The sequence below is a fragment of the Peromyscus californicus genome, unplaced genomic scaffold (genome assembly GCF_007827085.1).
Source record: "Peromyscus californicus insignis strain IS unplaced genomic scaffold, ASM782708v3 Scaffold_5__1_contigs__length_169319896, whole genome shotgun sequence".
Taxonomy (NCBI): domain Eukaryota; kingdom Metazoa; phylum Chordata; class Mammalia; order Rodentia; family Cricetidae; genus Peromyscus; species Peromyscus californicus.
In genome coordinates this window covers 100,867,681-100,884,357 of record NW_026294573.1, presented here as the reverse complement: position 1 = coordinate 100,884,357, position 16,677 = coordinate 100,867,681, and the positions used below count along the sequence as shown (strand labels likewise).

Genomic DNA, 16,677 nt, shown 5'->3' with positions numbered 1-16,677 from the left:
GCGGCACACACCTTTAATCGCAGCACTTAGGAGGCAGACGCAGGCAGATTACTGAGTTCAAGGCCAGCCTGGTTCACATAGCAAGTTCCAAGCTAGCTAGGGCTACACAGTGAGACCTTGTCTCAAAAACAGAATAGAAAAACAGTAACAATGTAGGGAGTGGACAACTGATCTAGTCTGGGCGGGGCTCCAGCACTGAGTGTGGAGTAGATCTCCGTGCCTTTCTCCACGTTGGCCACTGGCCAAGCCACTCTGGGTAACGGTTACAGCAGGGGTGAGGCCAGTGGGTGGCCAGCAAGCTCTCCAAGATCTCCAAACTCCTCCCGGCCACTACCCCTGACCACTACCAGGATGTTTAACGAGCAGTCCACTGGGCCATCTGAACTGCTTCCGTGGGGGCATGCTCCCCTTCCCCAAGCTCAGAAGCCTGCTCTATAGAGGTAGGACCTAGTGTGAGCAGGTGTGAATCCAGCTGTGCCTCTATCTACCATGAGGCTGAATGAGGATTAGAGGGGAGAGAAAATACTTTAAGAGTCTAAATGTAGGGCTGAACAGGTGGTTCAGTGGTTAAGGGCACTGGCTGCTTTTCCAGAGGACCCAGGTTCAATTCTCAGCACCCACATGGTGGCTCACAACTGTCTGTAACTCCAACAACACCTCCTTTTGGCCTCTGTGGGCACTAGGTAGGAAAGTAATGCAGACATTCATGTAGGCAGAGCGTGCGCACACACCCACACTCACACACCAAAAAAAAAAAATGTCTAGATACACACCAGCACTCCAGAAGCTAAGGCAAAAGGCTTGCCAGGACTTCCAGGCTAGCCAGGGCTATATAATAAGTAGCATATCTGCCAGGGCTATATAGAAAAACTCTGTCTCAAAAACCAAAACAAATCAATATAGAACCTTAGCTTCTTTATTTACTGTGCAAAGTGACTGAAGGCCTGTATGTTTCAAGGGGCAAAGACCAAGACCCCATGCTGCTCAGGGAATTGGGCCCCTTGGGGCCTGATGACATCATCCTGGGTTCTTGATGCATCAAAGACCCCAAGGCTCGGGCCCCTGCCCACCCTGGTGTCCCCAGATCGGTGCTAGCTATATCAGCCCCTCTCAGAGGGCTCTGGTCTTGTGCTCCTGACTGCAGGGCACTGGTTTTGGGTGGTCTTGTTTCAATGTCAACTGTATCTGCAGCCCCAGAGATGTGAGACCTCTCCTCTGGGTGTTTCCATGAAGCTACCCCTGGAAACAGTACCTAGGTCTCACCACGTGCTCCATCCCTTCTTCTGAAGGATACTTCACCTTTTGGCCTGCTGATGCCAACTGGGTCCTATTGCTCACTGTAAATGATGGTACAGATACACACAGCACAACAATTATAGCAGAGTGTGTACATGTCTAGAAAATTCAAAACACAGAAAACACCACCTTACCACTGAAGATCCCCAGACAGATGTCTGAATAGTCTTCCCACCCTCCATCCCTGCTCCATGGTACTGAGGATTCAACCTAGGGCCTCTTACGTGCTAGGTAAGTGCTCTACCACTGAGCTACACTGGCGGCCTTCTTTTTTATTTTAGGATCTAAATGTCTAGGCCAGCCTTCAACTTGTAACACCCCCCCCCCCATCTCAGCCTCCCAAATGTCTAAGATTATGGTCTGCACCACCAAGCCTGGCTTGAACGTCTTTTTCTATATTTATGTGTGCACATACGTTCTCTTTTCATATCTGAACTCAAACATGCTCCTCCTGCCCCCAGACTGCTCTCTCCCAATGGCATGTCACCTTGGGCCTTTCTCTGGTAAGAGTGGTCCTCATTATGATGTCATGACATTCCACCCCTGCACCTGGCAGCTCCCCACAGCTCCTCAGGCAGGTTCCTTGGAGCCTTTCACTAGTGGGGAGCAGCACTTTGGGCCTAATGGGTCCTATTGACACAGACAGTCCCCTTCCCCAGAGGGGCTGTGATTTGTGATTGAGTGGGGGCTGCCATCAGGGCCCGCTCCAAGTGTACTGTAGCAGACATGCTCTGGACCTCTTCCATCAAGCGGTGTGAGGGCAGTGGTGGACATTTGTCTGTCTGGTTGTCCCCGTCCGGTTTGATCTTAGAACTTTCACAACACACTGGAAGCACTCCCTGCCCAGATGCTCCAGAACTCAGAAGCAAGCACAATGGAGGGGCTGCCTGGTGCTATGCCGTTCACAGAGCACCTCCATATCCTCCAAAGGTCTGGGGCTCTAAACAAACCCACACCCAGCTGCACAGGCACTTAGCAGCAATCTCCCATTTTCTGAAATAGTCTCATGCATCCCAAGTTGGCCTCACACTTGCTATACAGCCTTGAACTTCAAGATCCTCCAGCCTCTATCGCCCAAGTGCTGGGATTAGGACATGGCTACCACACCCGGTTTATGGGGTACTGGAAATTGAACTCAAGAGTTTCTACATGCTAGATAAGCACTCTGCCAATTAAGCTACATTCCAGCCCAATCATTCCCACCTTATAAAGGAAGAAATGAAGGTTGGAGAGGTGGGTGGGGTCCTCCACGTCTGACCTTTATAGGTGGCTGACTCCACACCTCCTTCAGGGTGTCTTCCTGGGCTCTCAGCCCACCCAGGCTGGACTGGAAGCCCTAGCTAGGATCCCTGGTTCCCAGCTATCGATGGTAGCTATGGCTCCCCCTGGACTAGGAGCTCCTGAGGGTGGTGCTGATTCTGGCTCATCCCTCCCTCCCTCCTCCCTCTAAACTCAGAAGCACCCCAGTGGATAGTTGCAGGGATGGTGCTAACTACGATGAATAAGCCTGGTGGGGGTGGGAGTTCTCATTTTCCCGATGAGGGCACTGAGGCATAAAGAAGAGCCAGGGTTTGTTTAAGGGGCGCCACAGTGGCAAGGCCAGGCCCCTTTCCTCTAGCAAGTGTTCCTTCCATTCCACTGAGCCCTTTATCTACAACCTCGGACTCCGGGTCTCAATCTGTAGCTCACACTTGTCTCCTTTTGCACAGGCTGGGGAGGGGGCTTGGCAGGAGATTGAGGGAGCTTAGTCCACCAGCTGGACCACCTCCCTGGTGCAGCTGCAGGAGCTGCCCATCTGTTGAGCACCCACATACCAAGCCCTCATGACACTGCTTTGCAAATGGGCAGGTAAAAATCCTGGCCGAAGGCCAGTTAGTGGCTGAGCTGGAGCGGGACGGCTACATCCTGGGCAGTGGCTGGCTGCCCAGTGTGTTGGCCCAGTGCTGGAGAGAAATGCAGGCAGGTTGCAGGAGAAAAGTCCTCAGGGGGAGGGGCTGGGTGGCTGTGGCAAAGCCCCTCACTTTTCCCTTCACCTGCTGAGGGCTGAGGGCTGAGACTCTGGCTTGGGCCTCCTTGACGTCCCCAGGACTCCCTGGGGGACAGGGTCATGCCACTGCCAGTTCTCTACAAGCTCTCTGGGCTCAAGGCCAGGCTAGAAGCAGCAGTCCTGAGAATCCCACACAGGTCCTCCTAGCCCTGATTTCTTTTTGGAATGAGACCCCAGGCTCCTGAACCCTTGGATAAGGTCTCTCTCGCTCTACTTGGGGCACAGCTAGGAGTAGGCTGGGTGGGTGGGTGGTGGGGTGAGTCAATGAGACTCATCCATTCTGGCATTCTGGGTTTTGCCTTCAGACACAGAGGACAGCGTCAGATCTGAACTCTGTAGGCAGATGGCATGGTACGAAAGTGAGCCCTTGGGCCACATGGGGGTTTAGTCTTTCATCTGCAAAATGGGGACGGCAGTGTCCAAAAGGAAGGAAGTCCCCCAGAGTGTTCACACTGATTACCTAGGACAAGAAGACAGGGGACAGTAATTTCCTATTTTCCTCCTTTTCTAATGTTTTATCCACCATCATCAAATTGTTATAGCAGAAAAACCAAGCGGATATTCTTCGTATGTTAACTTTATTGCGATACAATCTACCTATAACAGAATAGATCCATTTAAAAACGAGAATACAGACATGGTGGCTCACACCTACAATTCCAGCACTAGGGAGGCTGAGGCAGGGGGACCGCTGTGAGTCCAGGACTAGCCTGGGCTACAGCACTGAGTTGAGGGCTGGCCTGGAATACAGAGTAAGATACTGTCTCCAAAAAATTCAAAACCAAACCAAAGGAAACACGGGAAAGATAAACGGCAGGTACTAGCAGCTAACCTCCGACCTGCCCAGACCCTCACCTACGGCTTCAGAAGGCTGGAGTGAGCTATGAGTGTAAACCCTTCACCAGCCTCTGCCTAGGGCATCGGCAGGACCGGCAGGAGAGCAGGGTCAGGAAGCTGGGCCAGCCTGCTCCTCTGGCCCTAGCTCACAGGCCCACCTTCGTCACGTAGGTCTGGACGCCTGTGACAGCCACCTCTGAGTCCTGGTAACAAAGTACCATGAACTGGTGGCCTGTGAATCACACAATGCAGTTCTCATTGTTACTGGAGCCTTGAGTCCAAGATAAGGCTTCAGACTGGGAGTGTGCAGGAGGGCCACTTCCGGGTTCAGGGAAGGGTGCCTGCTGGTCCCTGTGTCTCCGGGGACCTCTTTTGCAAGGACATGAACCCTCATCAGAGGTGTTCTGTCTCCCTGATCCAATCACCCCCTTCCATGCCATCACTTTGGGGGTGTCTGTTTCAACAAATGAACTCGGCAGGGACAGGAACATCTGGACCACAGAGATCTCACGGGAATCACACTAGAATCCAGAGGTGGCTGTGCTCTGGTCCTGCTCAGAAGCCTGCATGGCTCCCACTGCGTTGGGCCAGAAGCCTTAGCCTTCCTCTGAGACAGAGTTGCAAGTTTCTAAGCCTCTCTGTACCTCTTGTTTTTTTAACTGAAAAAGAGGCATAAAAATAGTACCTCCTTCACTAACTTGTAGGATTTCACACTGCACCCTGGAGGGGGCGGTTTAGATCATCAGGACTGTGGCCTCTGCCCTCCTCCTCTTCCTCGCTCTTTCTACCTGCTTTCCTGCTCTTCCGGCCTGCCTCAGGGCCTTTTCACTGGCTCTTCCCCCACAGCTCAGCCCCGCTTGCCCAAGTCACCCTCTTAGTAAGTCCTGCCGATAATGGCAGTCCCTTTTTCTGGGGTCACGCTCCTTCACTCCCTCCTGGTTGCTTTGTTTTTGTTTTTTGTTTTTTTTTCCCTTTGTCCCTATCAGACAGACCGCAAACTCCTCCAGGGCACCTTCTCCTCCGGTGGGTGTTTTATTTACAGTGGAGGTGTTTGGTAAACACTGGGGAGGCCCTGGGGACAGAGCCCTGGAGTAGCCAGTGTTCAACAGACACACGGCCTTGCGGTTGCCATTACAGTTAGTGATTGTCTGACTCAAGGCCTCCTCACTTTAGGTCTCTAATCACACCTTCCCAGTCCCCTACCACACCCCATGGCTCACTTATTGTAAGGAACCATAATTACATCTTTAATTATATCCTTTTCTACTTAGGCTGAACCACACAAAAATTGTTATTTTTTTGTAAGTTAAAAAAAAAAAGTTGGACATAAGCCTTTCTGGCGTGGTTTAAACTAATGTGTAAGCACCTTGCAGGTCCCCAGGAGGCATCCAGAGAAGGAATGAGGTCTCCTGGCCTGGCAGATGTAATGTGACTGCCAACTGCCTCCTTCCTGTTCTGGAGGAGAGGCCCCTGCCTCAGCATGAAAGTAGCAGCGTCTGGGGGCTTCCAGTGACCGGCAGAGGCGAGGGAAAGCTCCCCAGGCCTGAATCAGGGCTATTTGAAAAAAGCAAAGACTTCAAGCAGAACCCCTTGAGGGGAGCTGGCAACCCTTCCTCGGGGAGCACTTATCTCTGGGGCAGGGAGGACGCCACAGTCTCTGGATGTCCAGGGCGCTCTGCTCCTCCAGTAGAAGGCTCCACAGCTGAGCTGTGCAGACTCAGCCACCACCAAGGCCACGCCCACTTCACGAGGGAGAAAGTGAGGGATGGAGGAGAAAGGCTGGCGCAGGCCACACAGTGGGGCAGGAGTCTGTCTGCCGCCCTGCCTCAGGGTCTTTCCTCCTGACACTTGGGCAGTGGTGGGACTTCACTGTTGCCACTTTTGACACTGTTTTTTTTTTTCAAATAAAATGTTTCAGAAGCCTCAGCATGCTTCTCCACTGTCAGGCAAGTTCAAGACAGTAGTGCTACCTACATGTCTCTCTGGTGACTTCCTTAGGGTAAAGTCCCCAAAGGAGAGGCCTGGAGCAAAGGGCAGGCAGATCCATTTCATAGACTTGCTTCGAGGGCGGCGAGATCACCCTACAACATGACACACCTTGGGCTAATCCTCGCAACCTTGCCAGCACAGAGTTTTAACCTTTTATGTTTATATCTTGCTCCTTTTACAAAGCAATCAGACTGTTTCATTTATGACATGTTTTCATGCCTCCCTTTAAATTGGAGACAGTCTCCTATATCCCAGGCTGTCCTAGACCTTGAGTTGTAGCAGAGGTTGGTCTTGAAGCCCTGGTCCCTCCATCCTCCACCCCCAAGTGGAGGAATTACAGGCATGATTCACCATACTCAGTCTATTGGTTCTGGGATGGAACTGGACTCCATACAGCTGGGCAAGCACTCTACTAACTGAGCTGAAGCCTAGCCTCTAAACACTCCATACTTGAAACGAGGATCCCTGGCTGGTTTGTTGTGTGGCCGTTTACCAGTCACGTCCCCTTCAAGGACAGGTGATATCTACCCATAAAGCAAGGGGAGTGGGTGCGATGGTTTCAGGTCAGATAATCCCCAACTCCACAGTAGATTTTTAAAAGTACAGGATGGTTTTGTAATAACCAGAACCCGCCTTGCTCAGGCACCATCCACAGTGGCCTCCCAGATCACAGGAGCACGCAATGACAGGGGACTCAGGTAGTACTTAGGCCTCCGAGTTGGTGCTGGGCTCTGGCGGCCACCCTTTATACTTAGTCTCCTTTTATGAGAGGATAATAACACTCATTTGCAGTGACGCCGATGGAGGGCCATGGGGCAAGGTCCCCTGCCACTCTGCGTCAGCCCGGGAATACCAGGGCACCCTACCGCGCCCACCCAGCCCTCTGCTTGTATATTTAGGATGATGACACTGGGTTCACCACCTGCGCTGAGGCTGGGGGAGGAGGAAGTCCCCTCTTTTAGCCCCAAGAAAGCCCTTGGGGGAGGGGGAGGGAGATAGGAGATCAGCAGGCGCTGAACCTGTTCCTTAATTGGGGCAAATGCCAGGAAATGAGGCAGAAAGGCCCCAAGATGGCCCAGGTCCTTCTCTCCCTCCACATGCCACAAGAGATGGCCGGGTGTAAGGGCAGCAGAAGGGCACATTCCTACGCTGAGGCACAGGTGGTTGTGAACAAGGGCAGGCTCTGGGGCAGAAGGGCCAGATGATGTCTAAAAGGCACTCGCAGGACTAGAACCGCAGTGGGAGCAGGTTCCTCAGTTCCAGCTAGTGAGATCCCCATTGCAAGAAGAATGCAACCCAAGACCTTCATCCAGAGGCATCTTACAGAACGTCCTAGCCCCATGGCACAGGTCTTCACAGACCCTGGAGCCACTGCACCCTTAGACAAGTGCTCTGTCCCCCTAGCCTGGTAGACACTGCCCTCCTGGACTCTCTGCGGTCCGAGTGTGGCAGAGTCAACCCTTTCCCACCAGTACTGAAACACAGAACTGAGCTCCTGCAGCCGGCCAGGGCGCGGACCAGGCCGTCCTTCCCCATTGCCTGAACGCAGGTGGGTGTCTGCTAGGCTTGGGTCTAAGCAGGTCTGTGGCTGATATCTGGCCACCGCCAGCGGGGGGCTCCTCCAGTTCCAGGCGATGAGGCTGGTCTGGGTGGCAGACTGCTCGCCCCACCCGCGCGCCCAGGTCGCCTCGGCAGGGACGTGGGGATGCTTCCTCTTCCACCGTCTCCCGGGACTGAGGCCCCGCGAGTAACCCCGCCAGGAGAGGAACAATCACGACTCGAGTCCACGGGGCACCAGGGCCACACCAGGGCCTGTCGGGACTGGCTGCCGCGCCCAGGGCGGGCCGCTCACCGCGGCAGGAGGCGCGGGCGGTGCGGACTAGCTCCGAGCCTCTGGAACCCGAACCTGGGGGTTCGCTGTTACTAGTCACCCGCTGAGGGGGCGGCCGCGCCGCTATCCCGTTGGGGAAACTGAGGACCGGAGCGGGGCAGGGCTTTGTGTGAGGTCGTGCGGGGGGCTGGAAGATAGGTCTCCGTGGCGCCGGGGGCAGCATCCCTCCCGCCGCCTAGCCGCAGCCCGGGCGCAGCGCGCGTCCCGCCCGGCCGGGTCCCGCCCTACCTTGTTGGCGGCCGCGCAGGTGGCGGCGGTGGCGGCGGCGGCGGCTCCGGCTCCCGCTCCGCGCTTCGCGCCGCCCGCCGAGTCCCCGCGCCCAGCGCCGCCGCCTCCCCGCGCAGCCCGGCGGGCGGGACCGGGCCGGGCGGGGCCGGGGCGGGGCGGGCCCGGGAGGCCCCGCCTGTGCGCCGCCGGTCGCCCGCAGCTCGGATCCCGTCCCACGTGCACACGCTCTCGCCTCCCGCACTCTCTAGCCGCAGGCTTTTTGGGGGGACTTGGGTCCCGAGCCTCAGTTTCCCCTTGCTGAGACGGAGACAGTCACCGCGTCTGCCTCCCAGGTGGCTCCAGGTTGGATCCCGCAGCGGGCGCCGGCACCGCGGCTCCGCGGCGGGAGAACCGGGGAGCGGAGGGCGGCTGCGCACCCGGGAGGGAGACCCTTCCCGCGGCTGCCAGTAGGGGGCGCTGCTGCCCAGCCTAGCCCGCTATCAGCCCTGTGCACACTGAACGTGGAAGATGGAACGTCGCGTCTTTCATAACCACGCCACGCCACACCACCTATCTTGGAAAGAGTTCTTCGTGTCTTATAGTGATGTATTTGGTGGGGGGTGGTGGTGTGGGGAGGGCGCTAGCGCGGTACCTGGCGCATAGTTGGTGCTGTATATATTGAGTAAGTACACGTATTATTACATTTGATCTACCAACTCCTTCAATCTAGTCATAATAATACCCCCATTTCATAGATAAGTTGAGATTGGCTAAGTTCTTGGCAGGCTCTATTAACTAATTTAATGTGTGTGTATGCATGCATGCATTTGTAACGATGGGATTGAACACAGGGCCTTGTGAATGCCAGACAAGTGTTCTATCGTTGAGCTACACTGTGAGAACTCTTTTTTTTTTTTCTTTCAGTGAAACAAGGGTTCACTAAGTTGCTCAGATTGACTTTGAACTAGCTATCTTCCTGCCTCAGCCTCAAGTAGCTGGGGTTGTGGGAGTACACCAACACACTCAGCTCTGGTGGAGTCCCTGATCTCTTTAGAACAGCCTGCCTCGGGGTCCTGAATCACAGTGCCCTGGGTCACTCCCCTGCGCGCAGCTGAGGGTTCCCGTTCCCTACATCAAAGCCTCCCCCGAAACCCCAAACTCAGAGGGACACAGCATATACCGGATGTGGACATGCAACAGTTGGACCTTGGCATTCACAGGTCCACGGTATTTTAAAAGATTGTTATCATGTGTTTACATGTGTGTCCATGTGCCTTTGTCAGAGGTCAGAGAAAATCTTTCAGGAGTTGGTTCTTTCCTTCCATCTTGTTGAGACAGGGTCTCTCTTGTTTCTGCCATGCTGCATACTCCAGGCTGGCTGTCCCTTGGCCAGGGTCTCTGGTGCACCTCTCCCAACATCACTTCCCCCACCCCCACCCCCGAGCCTCTGCTCACACCGTCCCCTCTTTCCGAATCATTTTCTAAGAAACCTCTGTTCATGGGTGTCGGGCCAGTTGGCGGTGGGGACCATGAGCATACGGACCCATAAATCAGAGGAGAGGCCTGGGACCTGGCATGCCCCTTCTGTGTCTGGGGAGGGACCCTCCCTGTTTCTTACTTTCTCCTAATCCTGCCCCAGGTGTGGAGGACTGGCCCCTGACAACTCATGTTACACACAGGGGTGCAACTGACCAGGGGCCTGGTTAAACACCACACAGGTGGGGGTGCGGAGAGTGACAAGGACTAATTTGAAGATATGGACCAGGCCCAGCTCCATGTTCCTGGGGGCGGGGGCATGGAGTCCCAAGAGGAACCCTGGTAATGAGAGTGCTTCTGTCCTAAAGGTGGAGAGCCATCAGTCACAGGGACGTCGCTTCATGCCATCCACTGCTTTAGTTCCACCTACTTGTCACATGGAGTTTCCTGTAGAATGCTCCCGCCCATCTGGGGTGGGGGGCGGGTGCGGGAGAGAAGACAGCCCCTAGGGCAAGGGTTTACAAGCGTGAACAAAGTAGTCTGGAGGGGAGTCTGCCCCTCCCACATGGATTGAGGAGTTTATCAGGTCCCCAGGCCCCTCCTTTGACCCAGTCCCTTTGTTCTTCGATAAGGCCTGCTGGTCCAGGGGTGGGAGGGCGGAGCGTGGAGTCCCATCCCTGTTCTGGGTAGGAGCTGTGGGATCAGATCCTCCAGCCTAGGAAGCAGTGGTCCCTGGGGAAGGGGCAACAGCTGTGGGACGGGCCAGGAACCTGACACTAGGGGTGGGCCCCAGGCTCCTGCCCCAGGGAGGGGCAGGCTCTGCCCCAGCAGAGCCCAGACCGTCTCAGGCTGGAGCCACCCTGTACCCCTTGTTCATCCCCGTTGCAGTTCAAGCAATTCAGACAGGCATCTGTCTTCCTTTTATTGTTTTGTTTTTGGAGACACTATCTGGCTGTGTAGCCCAGGGTGTATTGGGACTGCTGGGACCAGAAGTGTGTTCCCCCGACACTCGGCTCCCCCTTTTCCTAGAGTTAACCCTATGGGTGTGCCCACAGGTCTGCCCTCCCCTGCTCTGTGACATTGGAGGTCATTAACTTCACTGTGCCCTGTCACCCGAGCTTGACCCGGGTGAGTGCTGAGGGACAAGCCGTTCTCAGCCTGCCTCCTCATTCGGGGCTGGAGGAGGAATCAGTCCCAGAACCCTAACCCTCCCTCGGTTATCAGGACGCCACGGCCCCAACATTAGAGAGCGAATCAGCACCGTTGGAACAAAGCTCGTTCAGGATTCTAAGGCATAGCTCGGTAGGAAAGCTGGTCTGGTCCCTAAGGAGGAGCACAAGTGCTTGGCAGAGCCCCCTCCAGGGAGAAGTGAGGAAGAGGACAGGTGGGGGCAGTGGTCAGGGGGAGGGAGTGGCAGAGAGGGCAGAAGGCACTGTTTATCCAGTAGCCAGTTCCATCTGTTTTGGGGAGATCCCGACCCCACCTAGCCATGTCTCCTTCAGATGGGGCTGCTCACCGCCTTGGGCGCTTCCCTGCACTAGGCCCCAGCATCAACTTTCATTCTCCAGCATGCTCCACGGGGTTGGGGCTGCCTCTTCACCTGGGACCCACTTTAGAGTTACTGTGCCAGTCGGGGTGCGGGCCAAGCTCCCGAGACCTCCCTCCTGCCTTTTCTCTTACTTCATGGAAACGGTCTGCAGGTAAGAGGCCTCAGCAGAGGCAGCAGGCCAAGCCCCCAGTGCAGGGTGCTCACAGGAATTCTTCGGCTGGGAGCTGGTGTGTGTGTGTGTGTGTGTGTGTGTGTGTGTGTGTGTGTGTGTGTGTGTGTGACTCTGTGGGTGCCAGGCATGCCAAGCCTTCGGGTTCACACCATGACTCTCAGGCTGACAGGGCCTGTACTAGGATGGGTGTTGCCCCAGCTCCACAAGAGCCTTGACTTTGGGAATTTCCATAACAGTCTCCACAGAGACTACACCTCCCCCCACTCCACCCCCCGAGAGCCGTGCTCAAGGCTCTGATGGCACCAAGTTCACTGAGATATGGACCCTTGTACACCTTTAAACCTCTGTCCTAGGTAGGGAGGACACACAGGGTGGCCCTCTGCTGAAGAGACCAGGAAGAACAGAGGACCAGGGCTCTGCTGGGCCATAAAACTGTGTTCAACTCACTCTGCGAGCCCCGCCCACCTTCCCAACCCTGCCCTGTTGGCCCCACATGACGGACATGTCAGAGTGGATGGCTGTTTGAGACCCACTGTCCTGTCCCCAACAAGTTTCTCAGGGTGGCAGGCAGGGGTTTCCCCTGGGCTGTCCCCAGTGGGCTGTAAACAAAAGGGAAGGCTCAGGCATGAGGCTCCAGAAACAGACCTGTCGAGCAGGGTGGTCTCAACACAGATCAGTGGCACTTCAGAGGGGCTATTGCCCAGAAAGACAGATGCCCTGAAAACATAGGCCTGGAATTTGGAGTGCCACAAGAATGGTGACCAAGGCCCCGAGCCAGAGGGTGCCAGTGGGAACATTCCTGACACCTTGGCCTGCCCGGGAATACTGGTAATGAGAGTGCATCTGTCATAAAGCTGTCGCAGGGACTTTGCTTTATGCTAACATGCCTGAGACAGGAAGAGCAGGAAAGGTCAAGGCCAGGCTCAGTTACATAGTGAGTATGAGGCCAGCATGAGCTCCATGAAACCCGGTCTCAAAAGACCAAACCCAAACCAAAGGGAAACAGTCATGCCTCAGAGAATGCTCCAGGTGACCCGGAGTGTACTCCCGCCCCCCTCCATGTTAAAGTGCTCAGTGGTGTGGTGATACAGGCCGGCAAGCCTGGGAGACTTAGAAGAGTGACCCCGACCAACGGCTTCACAGTAAGCAGTGTCCATGTGGGAGCCTAAGGTCCAGAGAGGAGAAGGGCCTTCTCCGGGGTCACACAGACCTCTGGCCCATGCCTGTACAATATGCTCCTGCCGGCAAAGGTAAGAACGGCTGTGGGGAGCAGAGAGGCAGGTCAAACATCCCCTTCCCCTTCGTCCTCGCTGAGACAGCTCTCGGGCGCTGCTCTGCCCCTGGATGCCCGTCTCTCCAAGTACTCGGCTTTCAACAGTTCCAGCTTCCGAAGCTCAGCCTCCAGCCTCTCCCGGTGGGCTGCCCGGAGCTGCTGCAGCTGCTTCATGGGAAAGGGGTTCATATCATTGAAGGCGATGCTCATGAGCTTCCTGGGAGGAAGGTGTAGTCAGCCAGAGCAGTGGTTGCTGGTTCCGGGCCTGTCCTGACACCCATCCACCCTGGGATGGTGGCCCTGCCTTCTGGAGCTTACCTTCCGGGGTGAGGGGGTGGGGTGGGAGGGGAGACCATTCCCATCCAGAGCTGAGGCTGGAGGGAGCTCAGCAGGCACCTGACCCAGTAGGGAAGGGCTGCTCAGGAGAGTTTCCTGGAGGAGGGATGTGGGAGCTTAGCTTTGAAGAAATGGACCAGGCCCAAGATGGTGGTGGCAGCGGAGGAAGTGGCCAGGAGGCTCTAAGTAGGAGAAACCAGAGGCCAAGCCAGTGGTGGGGTTGGTTGTTCCACAGCCTGGGTGTTGGTGGCAGGGTGAAAGTGGGCTGGGGAGCTTGCGTGCCACACAAGGACACAGACGGACTGAAGGCAGAATGACCCCTGGGACTCCTAAGCTGGGGGAGGGGTGGGCACGGTGTGTGTGTGTGTGTGTGTGTGTGTGTGTGTGTGTGTGTGTGTGTGTGGCGACAGAGAGGTGGGCAGCTCACCGGCTGTCGCAGATGGTCTTGGTGAAGAAACGCAGGTACTGGTAGATCTCCAGGCTGTCCTGCAGACGCAGGATCTCCTCCTCATTGTACTTGAAGACGGCCAGGGCATAGCGGAACACCACCTAGGGGACAGTGGGGGCTCAGTGGGGTGCAGGAGCCAGGCAGGGACTGTGCAGGGAGAAGCCCAGAGAGAGACTCTGGGAATGTGGAGGTTCCTGGCAGGCCGGGGTGTGTGTGTGTGTGTGTGTGTGTGTGTGTGTGTGTGTGTGTGTGTGGTGTGGGGGTAGGCAGGGGTTGGGGGAGAAGGCTAGAAGAACAGGCGACAGAAGACCCTAGAGGGAGCACAGCCTGAAACATGGCTTTGTGTCTGGTCTCCGAATAGCTGCTCCCTCTAAGAAGGCACAGGAAGCACTGCCCTGCCGGAGTCAAGGGGTTAGTCCCACTAGTGTCTTTGCTGGTGGAGACCCCCACCAAGATCTCCTGGCAAGGTCACCGGCAAGGCCTGGAGCAGACCCAGGCTTCAAAGGTGGGGCCACTGCATCCTCTCGTATTGCACAGAACGCTTTCCAGTTCAAGAAGCTGTGCTCTCAGGTGTCCCAAACGGCTCTGACAGGTGGCAGGCTTTCCATTCTGTGGGACCCACCCGGCTGGGCAGCCCGGCCCAGGCATACCCACCTTTGTCCCTTCATACAGGAAGGCATCCCAGACTCGCAGGAGGATGTCACTGATGAGGGAGTCGGCAAAGACCACGAGGAACCAGTTGAAGGTGATGAGGGAGAGGTCTATGTGGTGCTGCCCCAGGTGCGCTGTCAGCCGGGGCAGCTTCTCCGAGAGGAGGTCCTGGAGTACCCGCTGGTCCACCTGGAAGACAGCAGAGGCCTGTCACATCTGCTGTCTCCCTCCCCGCCTGCTCTTCAGACCCCATCAGTCTATGTGCTCAGAACTGCTTGGGTGGGCCTACTTGGTACCAGGGGCACGCGCTCTGTGTGTGTGTGTGTGTGTGTGTGTGTGTGTGTGTGTGTGTGTGTGTGTAGTATGTGTGAGGCAGGGGTAGTGACATCACCATGGCTCCCGACACAGGTGAAATGCCTAGGCAGAGAAACAGGCTTTGGCAGGGGTCTCTCTATGGGTAAGTTCTTGGCCCCTTCACTCAGCCAATGCCCCTGGCAGTTCGAGGAAATCAGTCTCATGCTCACCTGCACAGAAAACCAGGAGCACCTTTCTAGGCTGCTTCTCTGGACCCATATTGGCCTGACCCTTAAGACATTTGGCAGACACTTGGAGTGAGGGCCTGGGACAGATACTGGGGGAGAACAGTGACGTGCCACTTCAGGAATCCCCTTAAAGCAGGACGCTGAAGGCCACTGCTGCTAGTGACCTCTCCGGGTGACCCTGGCTTATTTATTTCTGTGGACATGGCTGACGACCCTCTGCAACGGCTCCCTCCTCTCCGGCAGTGTCCTGATCTGTGCCCCTCCTGCTCCTTCTTGTCTGGAACCGTGACCGGCTTCCCCATGCAAGTCTGTCTGGGCTTCAGTGTCGCTCTGGTGAGGATTCAGGGCAGCCTTTCTTCCCTTCCTCAGAAGCATGGCAGTAGCAGAGGCCATGGCCAGCCCAGAGCTCCAGGTGAGTCACCAGATCTGTGGTAAAATGGAGCCAAAGAACTGCCTGTGATCCGCGCCAAGGCAGTCGGGGCAGGGGACAGGCCTCTTCCCTCTGCTGGTGACCAGGGACACTGGGTGGGGACCCAGGCTGCCTACCTTCTCTATGGTTCCAAATGTGGCAAATTCTCCATTACCAAAATAAAGCCAAAAGGAAGCTTGGTGCTGCTTCTCAATGCATTTCCCTTTCAGGGACATTAAGATGCAAAGGTGAAACATGGTATTTCCCAGCCTGCCTTGCAGCCGGGGGGCAAACCTAAGATACAGTCCTCACTATCAGATTTAAGCAGGAAGTAGAAACGGTGGACTGAAAGGGTCAGCCCCACCCCTGACTGCTTCTTCTGGCATACACCACGGTCACGGGATTAAGGGTGGGGTGCAGCCCTCTGGAAACCACTCGGTGACAAGTACGAGGATGGCAGAGCAGGGAGCTGGGAACAGCCTGACCCCTGACAGCATTAGGGACTGGGTACCACTCTTAGGCCCTTCCTCTCTGTGAGGCCGGATGCAGTCTACGCTGGCTCTCTCTCCTTGCAGCTGCACATGACCCCTGTCATCCAAAGGGCAGCCCAGGGGGAGGAGGGCAAAGAGGTGAGGAGGGAGGCTGGGTGTGTCGAAGATGAAGTCTACGAGGCAGAAGGCTGCCTCAGCAAGAATGAGGCGGGGCACTGGGACAGGACTTGGCATTTAGGATTTTTAAGTCCATGGCGACCCTATTCTTATTCTAGAATAGGTCGTCCTGGGGTTCAGAGTGGTGATAGGCGGAAGTCACACAGCCCATGGGCCGTGAACCCTGCTCTGCCTGATTGAGGGCAGCAACACCCCCCCAGGGATATGGCATAACCACAAGCACGTGCAGGGACGGCGGCCATCGCCCCCAGCCCATTCATCGCCTGTCTCACCATCCTGTGGTCTCTCTCAGTGCTTGACTGGTGGATGGCAAGAGACATTAATTTCTTTCTCCCCTCCTTAGGAAGGAGCTCTTCCCGGGGGTATGATGTCACCAGTGGACTAACACACCTCCAGTGGGCAGGACCTCACACTCTTACAGGCCCTCAGCTCACTGGGAACCTCTAGCCGTCGGAGAGGGTTATAGGCCCCTGTGTAGGAGAGGTGGAGGCCCAGGATCTGCTGCCCTGAAGGAACTCCTCTAGGGATTACCTCAAATGGCCACCATGTAGCCTCCCCCGGAGATGCAGTCAGCTCACCTGAGAGGCCGTCAGTGTCTTGCTGTAGTACTCGGCTGGCAGTATGGTCTCCACAATGGCTACCAGGCACCAGAAAGCACTCTCCTCATCCTCTAGGACCAGCAGGGCGATGGCCGCCAGTCTGCAGAGGAGGGAGAGGCCTGGAGTGACCCACAGGAGTTGTGGTACTGTACAGCAGAGGCAGCATCCTGGATCCTAGGACTGAGCCCTCGCTGACCTAGTACTACTCCACTACCAGGCTGGTAGTCATGGCACCTGGGGGGAGACACTGCTGGGGGAGGATGCCCAGGTTGACTTTCAGAGCGACG

The 16,677-nt window shown here is 56.0% G+C and overlaps 2 protein-coding genes across 4 annotated transcripts in view; both read right to left on the bottom strand.

The window, feature by feature from the left end:
• Positions 1–8,390, bottom strand: part of Coro2a (coronin 2A) — a 58,030-nt gene extending 49,640 nt beyond the window's left edge. Inside the window, exon 1 of the mRNA XM_052716161.1 lies at positions 8,289–8,390. The gene's annotated coding sequence lies outside the window, so the exon portion shown is untranslated. The remainder of the gene's footprint in view (positions 1–8,288) is intronic.
• Positions 8,391–11,879: 3,489 nt separating this feature from the next.
• The window catches only part of Tbc1d2 (TBC1 domain family member 2), a 47,608-nt gene continuing 42,810 nt past the window's right edge, over positions 11,880–16,677 (bottom strand). Inside the window, exons 10-13 of one of the 3 annotated variants that reach the window (XM_052717168.1) lie at positions 16,370–16,490; positions 14,176–14,361; positions 13,501–13,622; positions 11,880–12,954 (exon numbers count right to left, since the gene is read on the bottom strand). In XM_052717168.1, coding sequence (XP_052573128.1) covers positions 12,747–12,954; positions 13,501–13,622; positions 14,176–14,361; positions 16,370–16,490 — 637 coding nt within the window. In that variant the 3' untranslated portion in view covers positions 11,880–12,746. The remainder of the gene's footprint in view (positions 12,955–13,500; positions 13,623–14,175; positions 14,362–16,369; positions 16,491–16,677) is intronic. The other 2 variants (XM_052717169.1, XM_052717172.1) reach the window with 2 other exon arrangements.